The sequence below is a fragment of the Amblyraja radiata genome, chromosome 8, assembly GCF_010909765.2.
Source record: "Amblyraja radiata isolate CabotCenter1 chromosome 8, sAmbRad1.1.pri, whole genome shotgun sequence".
Taxonomy (NCBI): Eukaryota; Metazoa; Chordata; class Chondrichthyes; order Rajiformes; family Rajidae; genus Amblyraja; species Amblyraja radiata.
Genome location: NC_045963.1, coordinates 66,495,977 through 66,518,390, shown reverse-complemented (window position 1 = coordinate 66,518,390; position 22,414 = coordinate 66,495,977). Strand labels below are relative to the sequence as shown.

The following is a 22,414-nucleotide window of genomic DNA, read 5'->3' as shown; positions in this document are numbered from 1 at the left end:
AGCTTGGTGGAGACACAAAAGACTGCAGACCTGGAGCAACAAACAAAGTGCTGGAGGAACACAGTGGGGCAGGTAGCATCTATGGAGGGGATGGGCGGTCAGCGTTTCAAGTCCACGCCCTGCCTCTGCATGGTGGAGGCTGCCAATATGGGCTCCAATTCCACAAATAATCATAATATACATTATAAAGACGTGTTGGAAGGAACTGCAGATGCTGGTTTACACCAAAGATAGACAGAAAAAGCTGGGGTAACTCAGCGGGTCAGGCAGCACCTGTGGAGAAAAGGGAATACGTGACGTTTCTGTTTGAGGCCCTTCTTCAGACTGAGGGTGCGAGGAGAGGGAAACAAGAGATATAGAAGGTACATAGAACAAATGAATAAAATATATGCAAAAAGCATAAACATTGCATGCACTTCACTCAAATGGTGCTGAACATACATTGCTAAGTAAAATGGGAAAGCTTTTCCCCCTCAAAGGCTCAACACTCTTTATCAACATTCATCATTAGGAGTGGTGGAGTTTTAGAACCAAATAAGATACATTTTAAAAGACAGGTGTTTCAGAATAAGGAACTGCTTTCATAATTGCCTCAGACGGAGAGCTTTTAAAGTCCATTTTAAGAAGAACAATTTTTAGTTTATTGTACAGTAAGATCTTTCCAGAGCTCTGAACTGAATAGAGGTAGCAATAATATGTAACTTAAATGGATAAGACAGTATTTGATATTATGACATTAAAACAACATCATTAACACCTGTAAATTAGGTCAATCTCACTTCCTGGATGATATCAAGTGACAACAGTGAATTGGTGATAACCAGATCTGAGTGGTAGAGGTTATCATTGCCTACAAGAGATTTACAAATAAGCTGGGAGCAAGCAGTGAATTTTCAAATAAGCTCCAGTATTTTCATCACCTTTGGAAACTTTCATTGTTGTTTATCATCATGAGGACCAAAGTTGTGCCAATGAAAGTCAAATAAGCCATTATGTGACTGAGAAACAAGAATAAAACTGTTAGAGACATCAGCCAAATCTTAGGCTTACCAAAATCAACTGTTTGGAACATCATTAAGAAGAAAGAGAGCACTGGTGAGCTTACAAATCGCAAAGGGACTGGCAGGCCAAGGAAGACCTCCACAGCTGATGACAGAATAATTTTTTCTATAATAAAGAAAAATCCCAAACACCTGTCCGACAGATCAGAAACACACTTCAGGAGTCAGGTGTGGTTTTATGAATGACCACTACTGTCCACAAAAGACTTCATGAACAGAAATAAAAAGGCCACACTGCAAGATGCAAACCACTGGTTAGCTGCAAAAATAGGAGGATGGCCAGGTTACAGTTTGCCAAGAAGTACTTAAAAGAACAACCACAGTTCCGAAAAAAAGATCTTGTTGACAGATGAGACGAAGACTAACTTATATCAGAGTCATGGCAAGAGCAAAGTATGGAGGAGAGAAGGAACTGCCCAAGATCCAAAGCATACCACCTCATCTGTGAAACACGGTGGTGGGGGCGTTATAGCCTGGGCATGTATGGCTGCTGAAGTTACTGGCTCATTGATGATACAACTGCTGATGGTTGTAGCATAATGAATTCAGAAGCGTATAGACACATCCTATCTGCTCAAGTTCAAACAAATGCCTGAAAACTCATTGGCCGGCGGTTCATTCTGCAGCAAGACAATGATCCCAAACACACTGCTAAAGCAACAAAGGAGTTTTTCAAAGCTAAAAGATGGTCAATTCTTGAGTGGCCAAGTCAATCACCCGATCTGAACCTAATTGAACATGCCTTTTATATACTGAAGAGAAAACTGATAGGGACTAGCCCACAAAACAAGCATAAGCTAAAGATGGCTGCAATACAGGCCTGGCAAAGCATCACCAGAGAATGCACCCAGCGACTGGTGATGTCCATGAATCACAGACTTCAAGCAGTCATTGCATGCAAAGGATATGCAACAAAATACTAAACATGACTACTTTCATTTACATGACATTGCTATGTCACAAACATTATGGTGCCCTGAAATGTGGGGGGACTATGTATAAACACAGCTGTAATTTCTACATGGTGAAACCAAAATGTATAAAAATTGCCTTTATTAAAATCGGACAATGTGCACTTTATCCACACATAATTTTATCTATTTTAAAGCTCAAATTGTGGAGTAGAGGCAAACAAATAAATGATGGGTCTTTGTCCCAAACATTATGGAGGGCACTGTAGTTGGCATTTCTATTCGAGACCCTTTTCAGACGAGAGAAGGGTCACAACCTTAATCGTCACCTAGCCATGTTCTCCAGGGATGCAGCCTGATCTGCTGAGTTACCCAGCACTGTGTGTCTTTTTTGTAAACCATCATCTGCAGTCCCTTCGTATCTGCTTGTTCTTGGGATGCTGCCGTACATGAAATGTGGTATGTTGCAAGAGCATTTCAAGGTTAATGTGGGTGTTGAAAATGGGATGATTTAATTATGAATCCCCAATGGTGGAGTTTGGTTGATAAATGTAGACTAGCATCTCCGAGGAGAATTTAAAACCTGCAAGAAATCCAGCGCGCTTTGCTTTGTGCCTCAGCTAAAGAGAGAAGGTGGGAAAAATGTGTGAACAGAGACTCTTTGGAAGCTCAAGTGAGAACAGGAAACATCCTACTCTTCAGATTAGACCCAACATCTGGCTGATTTATGGAAATGACTGAGGCTCTAAGCTCCTGAGAATCAGCGTTCGTCCAATGATTGCTGGCTGAAAGGTTCATCTCCCAGAGATGCACATCCAGAGGTCCACGGCAAATGTCATCTTCCTGGCCCTCATTATCTCTGGATCATCTGGATAGCAAGGATGCCAATGTCAGACTCCTTGGCTATATTATTGACTATAGATCTGCCTTCAACCCCATAATTCCATCCAAACTCTCTTGCAACATCTGTACCTAGGAACTAAACGGAACTGAGGAAGATGGAGAGCTTAGTAACATGGTGTCAAGACAACAACCGAAGGAGCTTGTTATTGACTTTAGTGTACATTCTCGAATCAGCATCAATGGTGCTGAAGTGAAACCAGTTCATAGATGTAAATATCACCAACAATCTTTCCTGGAACAACCACATTGAAGCTATGGCCAATAAAAAACACACCGACGCCTCTGCTTCCTCATGAGACTGAGGAAGTTCAGCACATTCCCAACAACTCCTACCAACTTCAACAGATGCACCTTAGAAAGCACTCTCTCAGGTTGCATTGCAACTTGATTTGAGGACAGCTCGGCCCAAGACTGCAAGAGATTACAGAGTCGTGACGCAGCCCAGTTCATCACAGACTCACCACCATTGCCTTCATCTACACTTCACACTGCTGCGGGAATACAACCAATATAGTTAAGGACGTTTTTCATCCCGGTCATTTCCTCTTCTCCTCTCTCAAATGAGACATAAAAGCTTGAAACCGCATAACACCAGACTCAAGAACAGCTTTGTCCCCTGTATCACACTGTTGAATGGCCCTCCCATAAGCTAAGCTGTGGTCTGATCTTCCAACCTTCATCATGGTGGACTTGTACATTTTCTCTACAACTGTGACTCTATCGGGCTGTAAAACTATATTCTGCGCTCTGTTATTTTTCTCTCTGCACTATCTGTTGTGATTATGTATAGCATGATTGCGTAGCACACTAACAGAAGCTTTTCTCTGCACCTTGGTAAACATGACAATAATACACACACAAATGACAATGCCGCCACGGATGCAACTAGTTGGAGTCTGCACTCAGCTACCTGGAACGTCTGGGGTTTGTTAATAACAAACTTTAAGTAAGACATCCAAGAAATTATGGTGTGTTTTGAGCCTTTGGTGAACCACCACTAATGGACAAGATTTAATAAGGCAGTCAAAATTGTGGAAGGCTTCAAAGGCTACTGGAGCAGTTTCTGGAATAGATTGCAAATCAAAAATATTTTCGATTTCCAGATTGCAAATTGTGAATTGCAAATTTCCAGATTGCAAATAAGGAACTTCTCAACTAATGTGCACCTACTCATTTAATAACCAACGAGTTTCGACAAGAATGCTTTTCTTTTTACTTTCAGAGAGCTTCCAAAAAATATCCAGACAATTTCTGTCTGATGAACTCAATCAAAACTCTGAGTAGCAAAACAGATTGTACTAAGTAGGTAGGAAGGAACTGCAGATGCTGATTTATATGGAGGGGTTAAAAGAGATAGATCAGCCATGATTGAATGGCGAAGTAGGCTTGATGGTCCGAATGGCCTAATTCTACTCCTATCACTGATGATCTTATGATATGAAGATAGACACAAAATGCTGGAGTAACACAGCACAGAAAAATGATACGTTACATTTCAGGTCGGAACCCTTCTTCAGTCTGAAGAAGGGTTTCAACCTGAAACTTCACCTATTCCTTTTCTCCAGAGATGCTGCCTGACCCGCTGAGTTACGGTAAGTAGGTAGGTCCCTCACTTTCCAATCAAAATATTGTACATTAAAGCCCCTCTCAGGAGACACAAGCATCGCGGCATAGCAGTAAAGTTGCTGCCTTACAATGCCAGAGACCAGAGTTCGCATCCTGACTATGGGTGCTTGCCTTTACGGATTTTGCACGTTCTGGCTGTGACCTGCGCGGGTTTTCTTCGGAAGTGCTGTCCATAGCATCATGCAAAGGGCAGCAGGGAAGATATCCCTGATGCTCCAACTAATATTTATTCTTCAGCCAAGATTACTCTAAAGAGATTATCTGGTGATTATCAGATTGCTGTTTGTGGTCACTTGCTGTGCACAAATAAGCAGCTGCTATTCTAACGTGATCATTCTGAGTAGATTTCCAAACTACTTCACGGATTTTAAAAGTTGTTGGACAACCTGAACATGATGTGATTAGTACTAAAATAATGCAAGTTTCGTTCGACTTGACTGTATTGATGTATTACTACAGGCCAGTAGTACATGATGAATACTGTTATTAGCCAATGCAGATTAAAGCCCATTGTTTAATGGCACTCAAGCCTGAATTGAACAGGCTTGTTGCTGGCCGGCAAACATGCCTTTGCTACAGAAAATGTACTGGTTTGCTCAAGACTCGTGTCCATGCACTTCAGCATTATGGAGCTTGTTCTGCTGGTAACACTATCTTTCCATTTAAATTCGGAAGTGCCATTGTGCAAAAGGCAAAGTGGCTTAAACTTCTTGTAATTACCACCCTTAATCTGCAATGAGTGCATCTTTGATTCAATATTGATCAAATATAAAGAGAATGGTTTTGACCCGAAACGTCACCTATACCTTTTCTCCAGAGATGCTGACTGACCCACTGAGTTACTCCAGCATTTGGTGATTAACTTCGGTGCAAACCAGTAGTACTTTCCTACATAAACATTCCAATCTGTCTAACTCATCCAAAGATGAAACAAAGGAAATTTTGTTTCCCAGTTTGATACAAAGAATAGGTTAAAGCCAGTAGGTACTTAGAGTAAAATTTGGTTATAAATATTAAAACAGGCAGCAAATCGTTAATCTTGACCGAAATTAAAAAGCAAAATTCATTTTTACAATATTGCTTCAGATTGAGCATGAGACAGAGTTGCCCAAGGGACTTAATGTACTTCTGGGAAGATTAGAGGTGGTTTCACAACAGTCCAGCAGGCCCTTGGAAAATGAGAAACTAATACACATTTGCAAGCTGTTTTCCATCAACAGGACAATACTAAATTAACAATTTTATTCAGATGAAGGATACATTAGAAGCAGTCCAAAGTTTTAAGTTGAGAAAATCTATCAATCAATCAATCAATATCAATATCAGTTTTATTCGTCACTTGCACATAAAGTGCAAATGAAATGAATTTGCCAGCTGCGGTATTATAAAAAAGAACACACAAACACAATTTTTTAAAAAGGAGTCAGTCTTGGAGCACAGAAACAGATTCTTTGGCTTACTGAGTCAGCAATGACCATTAACCACCCATTTGCATTAATCTTAGATTAACCCCATTTAAAAAATTTTCCCTACATCCTCAGCAACTCATCTCAAATTGTACTACTTACCGACACACCGGGAGCAATTTAGAGTGTCCAATCAACATAGCAACCCTCAAATATTTGGGATGTGGAAAGAAACTGGAGCGCTTGGAAGAAACCCACCTGATCACAGAGGGAATGTGCAGAGTCATCAAAGATAGCAGCCAAAGTCAGAAATTACCCAGTGTTCCTGGTGCTGTGAGGCAGTGGCTCGACTAGAGGACGTATTATTCTTCCTTTTTAGAAACATAGAAACATAGAAAATAGGTGCAGGAGTAGGCCATTCGGCCCTTCGAGCCTGCACCGCCATTCAATATGATCATGGCTGATCATCCAACTCAGTATCCTGTACCTGCCTTCTCTCCATACCCCCTGATCCCTTTAGCCACATCTAACTCCCTCTTAAATATAGCCAATGAACTGGCCTCAACTACCTTCTGCGGGAGAGAATTCCAGAGATTCACCACTCTCTGTGTGAAAAAGTTTAGATATACTTTCAGATAGATGTGGAAGTTGTAATACTGTTTAGTCTTACTTTCAATAATACCAATTGGAAACGTTTTCAGGCAGGGTTGAATCTTGTTGACCAAATCTTAGTTTAGTTTAGAAAGATACAGCATGGAAACAGGCCTTTCGGCCCAACAAGTCCGCGCCGACCAACGATCACCCGTACACGAGTTGTATTTTTTTTCCCAGTATTGCATCCTACACACTCTGGGCAATTTTACAGAAGCTAATTAACCTGCAAGTCTTGCATGACATGCCCTGCATGTCAGAAGAAACCGGAGCACTTGGAGAAAACCCACGCGGTCACAGGGGGAAGGGTACAAACTCTATACAGACAACACCCACAGTCCATTTCGAACCCGGATCTCTGATGCTATAAGGCAGCAACTCTTCCGTTGCACCACTGAATCTGCAAGAGGAAAGAGCTAGCGATTCAATCTGTATACCTGGCCTTCCCTTCTCACAGGGGTAGTCAAAATGTTGGACCTTACCATATTGCAGGGCAGTCTCTCTGCTCATCTTTTGATACGCAGGGTCATTTTAAAAAAAGTTTTTAACACGTGCCTTTCCTAAGCTGGGGTTTAACCGGCAAGTTTGCTGTATATTGTAGTGTAGGGCATTCCAAACATTGGCTCATTTTCTCTTCTCTTGGGAAGACAAGATATTACAGCATCCCTTCATTCAGAGCAGCCTCCATGCTGGGTTATTCTCTGGGAAGCATTGCATTGGGGTGAACCGCAAACATAAGGGCAGCATTTATCGTTCCAAATTTTCTATGTGCAAGACAGCAGTTCCACCTGCAACTACTGGCTTTTACCAATTTTGCTGTACAAAGTTCAGAACTCTCAAGCAAAGACCAAAGTCCTAATCATCCACTCATCTGATCAGTGCTGGAGGAACAAATGTGTATTCTGGACTCTGGACTATTTGGATCCATTGGACTCTTCATGAAGTCTGCAAGAGTTAAAAAAATAGGAGCAAGATATTTGGCAAACAGTCTGAAGAAGCATCCCAACCAGAAACGTCACCCATCCTTTTTCTCCAGAATATTTGTCTCGCCCGCTGAGTTACTCCAGCACTTTGTGTCTATATTTGGTTCCTGGGCTAGCTTCACTCAGTATCACGTTTTTGCACTGGCCTTATATTCCTTGGTTCCTTTAACAACTAAAAACCTCTGGCTTGAAAGTGCTCAGTGACCGAGTCGCCACAACCCTCTTGCAGGAGTGGAAGGGAAGACTTCTAAAGAGGAAACAGTACTCTGGGCAGTATCCAGCCAACCGGTCAGAAATTAGTGGGCTTCTTTTCGATCACCTCCATCCCAGCAATCAATCTGAGGAAATCCCACTGCAACATTCTTATCATGGACATGTCCTCCCCATGATAGTGTGCCCAGAACTATGCATAATATTCCAGATAGGTCCCACCAGGGCTTGATGTAATTTCAGTAAGACATCTTAACTCCTAACCTCAAATACGTAGCACGTGGCTTCCCAATTTCTTATTGCGTCTGTCTGCTACCTTTCAACGACATACAAGCTCTTTGAACACCAACATCTTTCAATCTCTCACCATTTGTAAATCAGTCCGCTTCCATAATTTTTTCCCTTCCAAATCGCACGACTTTACAATTTCCCAATTTATATTCCATCTGCCATATCCTTGACACTTTTGCTGGACCACACAAATCCCCTTGAGGCACCTCTGCACCTTCCTCTAAACTCATACCGCTCCCCCAGCTTTGCATCGCCACAAACCACTATCCGACACACACTATCCTATATTCTACGGTATATGGACACACTGATCTGATCTATATTTATGACTACAATATCCTGTTGTGCTGCAGCAATGCAAGAATTTCATTGTCCTATCTGGGACATATGACAATAAACGCTCTTGACTAGGGACAATTTACAATTTTACCAAGCCAATTAGCCTACAAACCTGTATGTCTTTGGAGTATGGGAGGAAACCGGAGCACCCGAGAAAACCCACGCTGGTCACCGGGAGCACATACAAACTCCGGACAGACAGCACCCATGGATAGGAACGAACCCGTGTCTCTGGCGCTGTAAGACAGAAACTTCACCGCTGCTCCACATGCCGTTATGTTGCACTCAAGGCCAGCGGACAGGAATGCAGATTTCTGCAGCTTCCACAACACTTAGTCTGGGAAAGCAAGGTTGACCTGGCTCAAGTCCAGTGAACTCTTTGATCTTAATGGTCATAAATCTACTGTTGAAAGCACAAGCCTACTTCATTAACTTGATTTAAAAGGCATTTTATTATTTATAATTGCTTGCCACATTCCTGATTTAATTTTATGAATACCTAATATTATTTTCAATTTTTTTAGTTTGGGCAGTTTTGAACATTCACAAATATTTGATCTCTGCGCTGTAACAATCATGACTTGACTCACCAAGGCACACAACGATTGGCATGGACATGAAGGGTGAAGACCTTTTTTTGGTGGTTTTATAACTTTATAAGTTGCTAAGCTTAGGAACAATGTTGGATGCTGCTAAAGTATTTCCGGGGGCTTTCTTATGAGTTTTGTGCAGAAAGGGCTTTTTCCTCTGCTGAGGCCAGTGTCCAGCTAGGAGGAGGGTTCAGCGGAAGACTGTGCTTAGGGACTTCCAGAAGGAACACAATAAAACCCCTTGATGCCAAAGTTAAAAGCTCACAGAATTGATGGAAAATTGACTTGGATCGGAAGTTAGTTAAGAAGCAGGAAACAAACGGACAGGAAGTGAGTACAGGTGTCCTTCAAAAATCAGTGTTAGGGCCAAAATAAGTAATTGAATTTATAAACATGTTAGACAACAATGAAAAGTCACATGTGCCAATATGCCAATGACACACATCCATTTCAATAGCATGCCAAAGGGCTCTTATTGACTGAGAAAATGTTCAACACAGCAGACACTTGAATTTGGCAGATTGTCAGATCACCACCGTACCTAAACTAAATTCTTCCCAAATTGTGAAAATGGAGTTCCAGAGAGATTGGTACTAATTTTGCCAGGAGACGAGGCTAATGATTAAACATCACTGTCCACAACCACCAAAAAGGCTAATGGAACACTAAATCATATTTGGAGGAAGGCAGGCAGGGGTAGGGATGGGGGGTAGAATAAGGAAATTGTGGTGAAGTCCAGTTAGATCACACCTGCAGTTCTGTACACAGCTCTGTGTACCCCTTCAAAATAATCTACTGGCTTAAGAGAAAGTGTAACAGATCCGTGCACTCCAGGGATTAAATTATGGTGACAAATTACAAAACTGGCCATATTTCCTGAAATTTAGCACGTCGAGGTGCTTTGATCGTGCTTTTCCATGTACTATTTGATGGAGTAATGGAGAGGCTGGAGGAGAAAACTTGTATATACGGACTCCAAAAGGCATTTGACAAAAGGTTACATAACACTACCAAATGAAATGAAGGGCATGAAATAAAAGGGACTTGTGGATGGAAAATTAGCAAGTACCAAGAAGAGGGAGAGTAGTGAATGGCTGGAAGGGAATCCCCCCAGGGATTGGTACCAGAACACTAGGTAACTTAAAGCGATGCAGGCCATGCTGGTGGGAAGGATGGATAGGTGACAGATAACATTTAAAAATGGAGAAATGTTAAGAGTTACATTTTGACATGAAGAATGAGAAAAGGCAAAACAATCTAAATTTAAAAGGGATAATTTTAAAGGGAGTTTCAGAACAGTGATTCAGGGATGTTAATATCTGCACAGCTCATGGAAAGTAACGGGAAAGTGGGAAAAAAAAGCAGCAGAGCGTTTTTTTTTTTAAATGGGAGCATAGGGTAAAAGAGCAAGGAGTCAATTAACCTCTTATGGTTCACCCATAACCAATAATAAACAAATAATAAACCAAACCAGACTGTAGTGTTGTGTTCCGTTCCCATATTGCAAGAGTTATGGCATAAAGGCATCAGTAAACTTTCAGAAGAGATTTTATCAAAGTGATTCCAGGGGTGAGGGACTTTAGTTACGTTGTAGACTAGAGGCCGATGGAGTTGTCTCTATCCCCCCCATTCCCTGAATATTCTTGTGCTTCTCTAAAACACTCCTCAACGCCACTCTCATATCTGTTTCCACCACCAACCCTGGCAGCATGAGCTGGGAGGGGACTATGTATAAACACTGCCGTAATTTCTACATGGTGAAACCAAAATGCATAAAAATGGCCTTTATTAAAATCTGACAATATGAACTTTAACACGTGTGATTTTTTTTCTATTACAAATCTCAAATTGTGGAGTAGAGGCAAATAAATAAATGATGGGTCTTTGTCCCAAACATTGTGGAGGGCACTGTACACAGCATAGATTTTTTATTGAGCAAGAATGTATCTAGCAGGTTAAATACCTTCCTTCCTTGTTCTAACCATTGTGGAAACAAGGCACTGCAGATGCTGATTTACAAAACAAATACTGTGCTGGAGCAACTTAGCCGGTCAGGCACCATCCCTAGAAAACATGGATAGGAGACTTCTCAGGGCCCAACCTGAAATGTCATCTATCCATGTTCTCCAGTGATGCTGCCTGACCTGCTAAGTTACTCCATCATTTTTTCCTTTGTTGTAACCGTTCTTTGATAATAAGGGGAACTGATATAATAGAGAGAAATTATTTCTGCTGGTTGTGGAATGCAGCATCCGGGGGCAAAGCCTAAATACATGGAACCAGGTCTTTCAGGACTGTCATAGAATATTTGAGACATACAGCATGGAAACAACTTGCCCACACTGACCAACATTACCCACACTGCCTCCATTTGGGCCATATCCCTCTAAACCAGTCCTATCCATGTACCCGTCTAAATGTTTCTTAACTGCCTCAACTACCTCCTCTGGTAGATAGACACAAAATGTTGGAGTAACTCAGCGGGACAGGCAGCATCTTTGGAGAGAAGGAATGGGTGATATATCGGGTCGAGACCCTTCTTCAGACTGATATCAGGGGAGTGGGCGGTACAGAGATAAAATGTAGTCGGAGGCAGTAAGACCGGTTGGAGAACTGGGAAGGGGGAGGGGATGGAGAGAGAGGGAAAGCAAGGGCTACGAAGTTAGAGAGGTCAATGTTCATACCGTAGGGGTGTAAGCTGCCCAAGCAACATATGAGGTGCTGTTCCTCCAATTTCCTCACTCTGCCAATGGAGGAGGCCCCGGACAGTAAGGTCAGCGTGGGAATGGGAGGGGGAGTTAAAGTGAAGTGGAAGTTAAAGGAGTTGAAGTGCTGAGCACCCGGGAGATCAGGGAGGTTTAGACGGACTGAGCAGAGGTGTTCAGCGAATCGATAGCCGAGCCTACGCTTGGTCTCGCCGATATGCAGGAGTTCATACCTGGAACAGTGGATACAGTAGATGAGGTTGGAGGAGGTGCAATTGAACCTCTGCCTCACCTGAAAAGACTGTCGGGGTCCTTGGACAGAGTCAAGGGAGGAGGTACAGGGACAGGTGTTGCATCTCCTGTGGTTGCTGGGGAAAGTACCTGGAGAGGGGGTGGTTTGGGTGGGAAGGGACGAGTTGACCAGGGAGTTGCAGAGGGAATGTTCTCTGTGGAAAGGGGTGGAGACGGGAAGATGTGGCTAGTAGTGGGCTCCCGTTGGAGGTGGAGAAAGTGTCGGAGGATTATGTGTAGTATGCGAAGGCTGGTGGGCTGGAAGAGTCCATGGGGGACTCAGTCCTTGTTACGAATGGGGGGGGGGGGAAAGAGTAGGAGCAAGAGCAGAGCTGTGGGATATCGAGGAGACCTTAGTGAGGGCCTCATCTATAATGGAAGAGGGGAACCCCCCTTCCCTAAAGAATGAGGACATCTCCGATGACCTGGTATGGAACACCCCATCCTGGTGTTGGTGACAGAGGAATTAGAAGTAAGGGGGTAGTCTTTACAGGAAGCAGGGTGGGAAGAACTGTAGTCTAGATAGCTATGGGAGTCAGTGGGTTTATAATAGATGGAGTAACTCAGTGGGACAGGCAGCATCTCTGGAGAGAAGGAATGTGTGACCTTTCGGGTAGAGACCCTTCTATGGATTGATGTCAGGGAAGTGGGCGGTACAGAGATAAAATTTACCTCCATCCGTTACCTCCTCTGGCAGAGTGGCTATTGAAAGGTTTTGTAAGGAGTACGGTGAAAAATTGGAATGTTCTTCTGTGAATGGCAAGTGATGCTGGATGAACTGTTTATTTTAAACCTCAGATAATGATCTTTCTTTAAGCAAGGATGCTCAGTGATCTGGGGCAGAGCTGAGTGCCCACAGGCAGACTGCTGGAGAGACTCTTGACAGAAACCTGAACAGTCCCTAATATATGACTGGTAACATTGCATCAGATAGCTGGACATGCTCAAACTGACCATTAGTATCTTTGTATCTGGTACTTAAGAACTCCTAAACAAAGCCAAATGAAGCATTCTCAGAATGCCACACATTCAGGCTGACCAGTGATAACAGTATATCAGATACCTCTGTCCAAACTCATTATCGTTAATACTGCATGATATAAACACTCCAAAACCAACCTATCATCAGATTGTTAATAAAGGTCAGTGTAAATGTAGTTAGCAATCTATCAACTAGTTGCACCAACTAAACATTTGTAACTGTACATTAAATATCCAAACATGCCTTGTGAGTCTTGAAAGCAGTGCATCAGACACCACAAGATGCCCAATTTAATCATTGGCAACAGTGCATCAGAAATTAGATTTATCCACTGAAGTGTGAACACTGCCAAGCTAACCATTGGTAGATGTTAAAAAACACCAGAAAAAACAGCAAAACATGCCATCGACCCAACATTTCTGCACTGACCATGACTAATCCCATCTAAATGCGTTGTCTCTCTCCCTCCATTCCACTCATGTATACATGTCTGTGGAAATTTCTCTGCTTCCACCACCAGGCCAGGTAGGACATTCCACTGACCCCTTCAGATTTAGATTAGTTGTATCAGGATGCAATGAAATTCCTGGTTGGCATTAAACTCAGAGTAAACAATATACATGCTAATGATAAACACAACCATAAATACCAAGATGAGTGTGAAACAGCTGAGTGGTGCAAAGTGTGGACACAAGGATCTGCAGATGCTGGTTTATGAAAAAAGACAAAGTGCAGGAGGAGCTCAGGAGGTCAGGCAGCATCTCTGAAGGATATGGATAGGTGACGTTTCAGGTCGCGGCCCTTCATCAGACTCATGCACAGATTGTGGTGCAATCTGAAGTAGTGCAAAAAAATCTGAGGTGCAATGACGGAATAACCGAATGATGCAGAGTTGAGTACCTGGCAACACTTGTGGGAAAGGATGTAAAAGAGATTCAGCAGTCTGGCAGTAATGGGGAAGAAGCTGTTTATTAGTCTGGACCAAGCTTTTTAGTTCTAAAAGGTAGGAGCAAGAAAATGGGGGTGGCCAGAGTATCACTTTCAGCCTTCGTGATTCTCTATGTAAAAAAACATGCTATGCACATCTCATTTTAACTTCCCCCCTTTCACCTTAAAGTCATTGACACATTAAACCAACTAACAGAATGAGTTTAAAATAAGTGATGACAAACTGACCTTCAGACACACATGTCCAGGTATTAGTTGCATTGCTACCACAGGTCAGTCAGGTGTTGTGGTATTTGACACCATGTCTCCAGGTGTGAATGTACCAAGCATACACAGGCTCATTGTGCCCGAGTATAGCGGCGCTCAACTATAGTAATATCCCAGCTGACCCCCAATAACTGCACATCTGTTACCTGAACACCTGTGGAATGTTAAAAAAAAAACTACAAACAGTCCATCACACATCCAAACATTCTCAACTGAATGTTGCCAACAGTTCACCAACTATCTGAGTATTTATAACCTGATGAAAGTGGATCATAAAGCTGAAAAGACTTGCTGAAAAGAGTTGAATTGATGACTACTAACTTCCATTCAGAAAACAGAAACAGAAAACCAGCATCTGTAATTCCTTGTGTCCAGAAAATAACATTTGTTTTTAGATTTTGAGATACAGCGCAGAAACGGGCCCTTCGGCCCACGCCGACCAGCAATCCCTGTACACTGGCACTATCCTACACACTAAGAACAGTTTAACAATCTTTACCAAAGTCAATTAACTTATAAAACTGTATGTCTTTGGAGTGTGGGAGGAAACCAAAGCACCCAGGGAAAACCCATGCAGTCATGGGAAGGACTTATCAACTCCGTACGGACAGGACCCATAGTCAGGATCAAACTCGGGGCTCTAGAGAAGTAACGCAGCGGCTCTACCGCTGTGCCGCACCCTATGAATGCTTGTAAAAATTGTTAAAGACTCTAACAGACGCAAACTAATTGACCATTGGTAATAGTGCATTGGAAGGGGGACCTGCTGAAGAACGGTCCCGACCTGAAACAATGCCTGTCCATCCCCTGCACAGATGCTGCTGATTTACTCCAGCATTTTGTGCTTTGCACAAGCGTCTGCAGTTCATCGTATCTCTATGTTCCTGCTCTAACTGACTGCTAGTAACAGTTCCTCAGATACCCGCACATTAATGAACCCAAAAGCTCAAAACAAACATTGACCATGGCGGCATGGTGGCGCAGTGTAGAGTTGCTGCCTTACAGCGAATGCAGCTTTGGAGACCCGGGTTAGGTCCAGACTATCGGTGCTGTCTGTATGTTCTATCCGTGACCTGCGTGGGGTTCCTCCGAGATCTTCGGTTGCCTCCCACATTCCAAAGACGCAAGGTTTGTAAGTTAATTGGCTTGGTAAATGCAGAAATTGTACCTAGTGTGTAGGATGGTGTTAATGTGCAGGGATCGCTGGATGGCGTGGACCCGTGGGCCGAAGAGCCTGTTTCTGCACTGTATCTCCAAGCCAAATTAAACATCAGATACCAGACATTCATAAACTGGCCAATAAGAGTATGTCAGGTGTCGAAACGTGCCCAAACCAATTTGAAGTGCATCAGATACTGGCACATTTCTGAAATGATAGTGGAGATATCCATCAAATATCCCAACATACCCTTACAAACTGTTGGTAAAGGCATCAAATATGTGCAGCCTGATTGCTCATAAGAATACATCAGATAACCAAGGAATTTTGAATATAAATAACTTTCAAATAATGGTGAAGGAGATTTACGCAGACCCACTGGATATAAACTGCAGCAACTTTGTCAGCAGATAGAACCCAAAAAAAAAATTATCTTTAGTAATAGATAATAGACAATATGTGCAGTAGACAATATGTGCAGAATCAGTGCCCCGTTCCTGCCTTCTTCCCATATCCCTCGACTCCGCTATCTTTAAGAGCTCTATCTAACTCTCTCTTGGAAGCATCCAGAGAATCGGCCTCCACTGCCTTCTGAGGCAGAGAATTCCACATTCACAACTCTCTGGGTGAAAAGGCTTATCCTCATCTCCGTTCTAAATGACCTACCCCTTATTCTTAAGCTGCGGCCCCTGGTTCTGCACTCCCCCAACATCGGGAACACGTTTCCTGCCTCTAGTGTGTCCAATCCCTTAATAATCTTATATGTTTCAATAAGATTCCCTCTCATCCTTCTAAATTCCAGTATATACAAGCCCAGTCGCTCCATTATTTCAACATATGACGGTCCAGTCATCCCAGGAATTGCTGGGATAGCAAGAATGTCCTTCCTCAAATTTGGAGACCAAAACTGCACACAATACACCAGGTATGGTCTCACCAGGGCACTGTACAATTGCAAAAGGACCTCTTTGCTCCTATACTCAACTCCTCTTGTCATGAAGGCCAACATGCCATTAGCTTTCTTCAGTGGACCACACAGGAACTCCCTTCCACTGTTCACTGAACAAGCTGTCAGACCTAAACATCCATGGACTGACTATTACTCAGAATGCAAAAGATTCTGCGCATAGAATATGATGACTGAAAGATACTAATGCTCATAGTAACTACTGCACCGGAACATTCCCAAACTTTTTGCAAGTAACTGTGCATCAAAGACGCAAGAATTTACTGCTGCTGAGATTCTCAAATAGCTGAGCACGTGAACTGACCATTGGTAACAATGTGCCACATAGCTGAACACATATGAAACGATTACTGGTGTGTCAAATAGCTGAAAACGTGAACTGGCTACAGGTAAACATGTGACAAATATCTGAACACACATGTACTGAGCATTGGTATGTGGGTCAACTATTTGAACAGTCAGTTCGTGTGAGAAATACTTGAACATACGACTGACCATGGGAAACAGTGTGTTAAATAACTGAACAAATATATATTGACCATTGGCAACAGTGCATCAAACAGCTGAACACATGAACTCAACTGATAACTGTATCAAAATATTGATGCTCCAAACTGCAACAAAGGCCAATTAATTCCAAAATGATCGCTGGATATGGGAATAAATCTGAACAGGCCATTAGTAAGCACGAGATACATGAAGACTCGGTGTGACAATGAATAAATATGCCTCAAGTACCTGAGCCCACTTGAACTGATTGTCTGAAAACAACTTTTGCCTAAAAGGGTGATAGGAACACTTGAAAAATCTTAACTTCCTCGTGCTGAAAATGGTATTGAGTCCATCCTTGTTCAGTTTAATTTAGTGTCACATGTACCGAGGTTCAGAAAAATGCTTTTTGCTGGCTGATTAGCATGCAACAAAAGACAATACATGATTAGCATAAATAGGATGGGATGAGTGGCCTCATTCAGAACTGGGCCTTGGATAGCACAATGCATGCAATGCCCAATACTTTATCTCTATTGTCAGAAATTGGACAACATTTTACACCAGTGCCAAGTGAGCCCTCTTAAGCCAGCATGAAACACCCCAGGGTTGTGAGTATATGGAATGAGCCAGTTGAAGTAGTTGAGGTACGTACAATAACTATGTTTAAAAGACATTTGGACATGTACATGTATAGGAAAGGTTTAGAAGAATATGGGCCAAACATGGGTGAATGGTTAGATGAGGCCTCTTGGTCAGCATGATGAGTTGGGCTGAAGGGCCTGTTTCCACACTGTATGACTCTACGACTCTATAACATAGTTTCAGACAACTCCAACTGCTTCCCCTGAATCCCTACCTAATGTTTCCCCTCAATTAACCTGAGCAAACATGGACCGTGACAACAGTGTGACAGATGCACCACCACGTTCAGTCTATTAATAACCACGCGTTAGATAACCGAACGGGCTGGGACTCTATGCATTAACTCTATGAATACCTGAACGCACTCGAACAATGCACAGACTAGATACCTGACGCGCACTGGTGTCAGTGCGAGACTATTGAAGATGCTCCACATATCTGCCCATCACATTCTTACCTGTATCCACCTATAACTTGCCAGGCTTTGACCCAACCCCATCTCTTTTTTTAACTTCTCTCTCCCCCCCACCCACCTCAACTCCAATCAGTGTGAAGGGTCCCGACCAGAAAACCCCCCATTCCCTCCACAGATGCTGCCTGGCCCATCCAGTTCCTCCAACACTGTGTGTGTGTGTGTTTTACTCTAGTTATTAGAGTTCGCTTTTAACAGTTCACTCGGGACTTGAACTGACGGCAGCAACTATGCCCCATACTAGAATGTGCTCAAACCGATCCTTGGAAACGGAGCTGATGAATAAATTGCAGTCCCCAGATTGACTCCAATAACTCGTTAATTATCGAGGAAAGCGAGACAACAGCGAAATGACAAGTGAGATAGGAAAGGGCGTTGATGGGGATTCAGATCACCTTGGTGATATCCAGGCTTCCTGCCTGAATTTCCTTTGGTTTGTTTATTCCCCCTGAAGGAAGTCTTTGCACAATTGAACCTTCCGAAATGCACTCAGCCCCCATCCCCCGCCCCAAACACACACAACTAACTCAACTCACCAGCATCCCCATTACATCGCTCCAGAGTGTGCAGAAGGCGTCGGGCAGGCCAGCCGAGGGGCTGCAAGGTTCGCAGGCTGCTCCCGGCTCTCCTTCCATGGCCCACCGATCGCCAGTAACTTGCGACCAAGAATCAGCGGGGCACTTTGGCCGGATCACGCCCCTCCGTCGCTCCTTGCCATTCTTCGCACCGCCTTTTCCAATCTCTCCAAACAAACAGCCGGTTTCCACGGGGTTGGGGGATGGAGGAGAGTTGGGGGGTTGGGAGAGTCTTCACGGAGCAAGCCGGCCTTCCTCCGGCCACACTCCCACCTCTCTACCCACTGCTGGGCACGGGGAGCGCACCACCAAGCGCCTGTCACTTCTCCTGCAATACCCTTCTCCCAAAGTTTGTTCAGCACTTGGCCAGATGTCTGAGAGAGTCCAACTCCAGAAGCATGAAACAGGGGGGGAAATCACCTCTCGCCAGCGGGTGACAGAGGACCGACCTGCTCCCTGAACTGCAGGGTGCAGACACCACCAATCTTCTTTACTGTTTAGAGCACCGTGTTTCACTCCAGCGCCGGTTGGGACGCGTCCTCCGGGCGTGTTTGTACATTCACCGACACCCCAGCCCCAAGAGCAAATGAACTCTTCCTCCTCCCTCCACCCCTCCCACATCAGCAGTCGCCTACAAAAGCAGCTCTGATGTCAAAGACGCTGGCGAAGAACAATCACAGTGTGTGCAAAGCGTTGCATCTGTTTGGCCGAGTATTAATGGGACACATTTAATCAGCAACAAGGTCGCCAGAAATGTTGCCGTTCAGAGCCCGGAGCTGCGAGATTGGGACACAGAGAGAAAACAAAACATTCTCGGGCACAACTGAGCCGGTTAATCCCCCGGTGCAATTTGGAGAGATAGGGAGGGCACATCAATGCATAAAATTATAAGGAGACGCGGTTTCCCCGCCTGGCAGAAGTCTCGGTAATCAGAGGACACTGGTTTAAGATAACTGGCGAGGAGAAACCACAACAGGGATGAAGAGATATAATTTTTTTTCGGCAACAAGTTGTGATCTGGAATGTACCGAGAGGGTGGTGGAATGTTCAATTGTTATGTTCAATTGTTACTTTCAGCAGAGAAATTGAACGTGAAACAGAAATTGCACAATTAAAGGCAAGGAAAGTTGTAAAAAATAGATGGTTTTCTCCAGAGTTGCCAGTGGCATCATTGAATCGTACCACGGATGACATCTAAGGCATTTTATTTCATCCTTAAAAATACTGATCAATAAATAATAATGGCAAGTGGCACTTCACTCATGTAGAAGGTAATTGGGGTCTAAACTCGCGTTAAGACATATCATCTTTGATTCCCTTAACTTTTTCACCACAATAACATCTAATGAATCCAAACTATCGGTTGAAGGTGACTATTTCTCCACCTGACTACAATCTTCCTGTAAGTTTTCAAATCATTTTCTACAATTCAGAAAAAATATTTATTGTGTCTGAAAATTCATCCACTGAAATGGAATATCTTGACATCAGTTGTGAGATTTTACTAATCTCATCATTTTGCTTAAATATAACATACGATTCCACACCTGTAATCCACCTACTTAATCTATATAACTAAAAGTCTGATCTTGACCACTTCCTGTTGTTCTGTATATTGATTTTAGAAAAAACGCTGCCACTTACGGCTGTGATTTTTGGCCATCTTACTCAGAGTCCCCCTCCTCTGCGCAGGACAAGAGGGCTTTTCCCATCGATGAAAAATAAGAGTTATTATTGTTTAAAAAATGTTGAGATTCTCGCTCCTGAAGGCCACGCCCCTTCCGGAGGGACTATAAAACCCGGAAGTGTTGTGCCTGAGTCAGTCTCTGCAAGATGGGGGAGCAAGAGGGTCAAGTCTCTCAGTTTAAACTGTGAATAACACTGAACACATGTCTACTAAACTGTGAGTGGTTTTACTGACCTGTCAGTGCCCTTAATGTGGTTTGAAAATATAGTTTGGAAATGCTAAAGCTTTGTTGCCTTTGGTTTGGAACTGCACTTGAATTTGGTGGCCTTGCACCCTGCTTGAAGTGGTAAGAGACTGCACTTGAATTTGATGGCCTTGCAAACTGCTTGAAATGGAATTTCAAGGAATAGCCGTGAGTCAACTGCCAGCTCACCAGCCATGAGTGAGTGAGCTGCCAGCCCAAGAATTCGGCCCACAATGTCCATACTAGCCCTCTGGAAACCAGTACCGTCAGCCCACAACACCCACACTAGCGCTCCAGAAAGCCTCCCTCCCCCCCCCCCCCCACTGGCCACCAATATTGGAATTGGTGGAGAGGTGGAATATTGCATGGGGGAACAGCCCTCCAGTGTAATGCTAGGACCCAATGGGTCCCACTTAGTCTAGTACTAAAATAATATTGGTAGGAGAACGTACCCCATGAATGGTAAGGAGACATGCCTTAATGCCTAACAACCGGTAGCACTAATGTCCATTGCAATGAAGTGCTTTGAGAAGTTGGTTATGAGGAGTTAATTCACTTACACCACAACAGATCAACAAGGGATGTGATCTCGCTAGTTCTCTGGACTACTTGGATAACAAGAACATACACATCAGTTTATTTTTTATCTGTAGCCTTTGTCACTTACACCACCAATCTATCAATCAACTGCATCCACCTATCACATAGTTTCAATGTTTAGTTTAGCTTAGAGAAACAGCGCGGAATAGGCCCTTCGGCCCACCAAGTCCGCACCGACCAGCGATCCCCGCACATTAACATTATCTTACACACACTAGGGACAATTTATATTTATACCAAGCCAATTAACCTACAAACCTGTACGTCTATGGAGTGGGGGGGGGGGGGGGGGGGGGGGTTTGGGGGGAAGGAAACCGAAGATCTCTGAGAAAAACCACGCAGGTCATGGGGAGGTAGACACAAATGCTGGAGGAACTCAGCCGGTGAGGCAGCATCTATGGAGAGAAGGAATAGGCGATGTTTCGGGTCTCGAAACCCCACCTCTATTTTCCAGTTGTCTCCTCAATACTACAATCAGTCTGAAGAAGTGTTCCATCTGAAACATCGCCCATCCATTCCCTCCACAAATACAACCTGCCCTGCTGGGTTATTCCAACACTTGGCTTTTTGCACATGCCAGGTTGTTGTTTGTTAACTACAGCTCGGCATTCAAACAGCATAATTCCCTCCAAACTTATCATAAAACTCAAAGAACTGGATTGTCTCTGCTTGTCCCTGGGCAATTGAATCCTCGACTTCCTCATTGGCAGACAACGATCAGTACAAATTGGCAACAACATTTCCTTCCTGATAACCATCAACAAAGGAACACCTCATGGTTGTTTGCTCAGTCCACTGCCTATGCTCCCAATACCCAATACCCATGCAGTTCCCTTTTGAACACCCATAACTGTGCAGTCAGGCACAGCTACAACACCGTCCTTACATTTGCCGATGATGCTACCTACCATTGTTGGACAGTAACAGGTAATGATGAATCAGGATACAGGAGAGAGATTAATAATCTGATTGAATGGTACCAGAACCACAACCTCACTCTCAACATTAGCAAGACTTCAGGAAAGGAACGCAGGGGATCCATGAACCTGTCATCACCAATGGACAGGGGCCACCAATGAACAAGGGATCACAGTTTAAGGATAAGGGGGAAATCTTTTAGGACCGAGATGAGAAAAACATTTTTCACACAGAGAGTGGTGAATCTCTGGAATTCTCTGCCACAGAATGTCGTTGAGGCCTGTTCATTGGCTATATTTAAGAGGGAGTTAGATGTGGCCCTTGTGGCTAAAGGGATCAGGGGGTATGGAGAGAAGGCAGGTACAGGATACTGAGTTAGATGATCAGCCATGATCAAATTGAATGGCGGTGCAGGCTCGAAGGGCCGAATGGCCTACTCCTGCACCTATTTTCTATGTTTCTATGTTTCTATGACAGTGGGGGAGGGAGTCAAA

At 43.5% G+C, this 22,414-nt stretch overlaps 1 protein-coding gene across 8 annotated transcripts in view; it reads right to left on the bottom strand.

Moving 5' to 3' along the window:
• The window catches only part of sash1 (SAM and SH3 domain containing 1), a 152,699-nt gene that overhangs the window by 98,308 nt on the left and 31,977 nt on the right, over positions 1–22,414 (bottom strand). The window contains exon 1 of one of the 8 annotated variants that reach the window (XM_033026129.1): positions 18,433–19,009. The exons of 6 other annotated variants lie outside the window; for them this stretch is intronic. In XM_033026129.1, coding sequence (XP_032882020.1) covers positions 18,433–18,531 — 99 coding nt within the window. In that variant the 5' untranslated portion in view covers positions 18,532–19,009. Of the gene's footprint in view, positions 1–18,432; positions 19,010–22,414 lie in introns of those variants that run through there. One more of the 8 variants, XM_033026131.1, reaches the window with a different exon arrangement.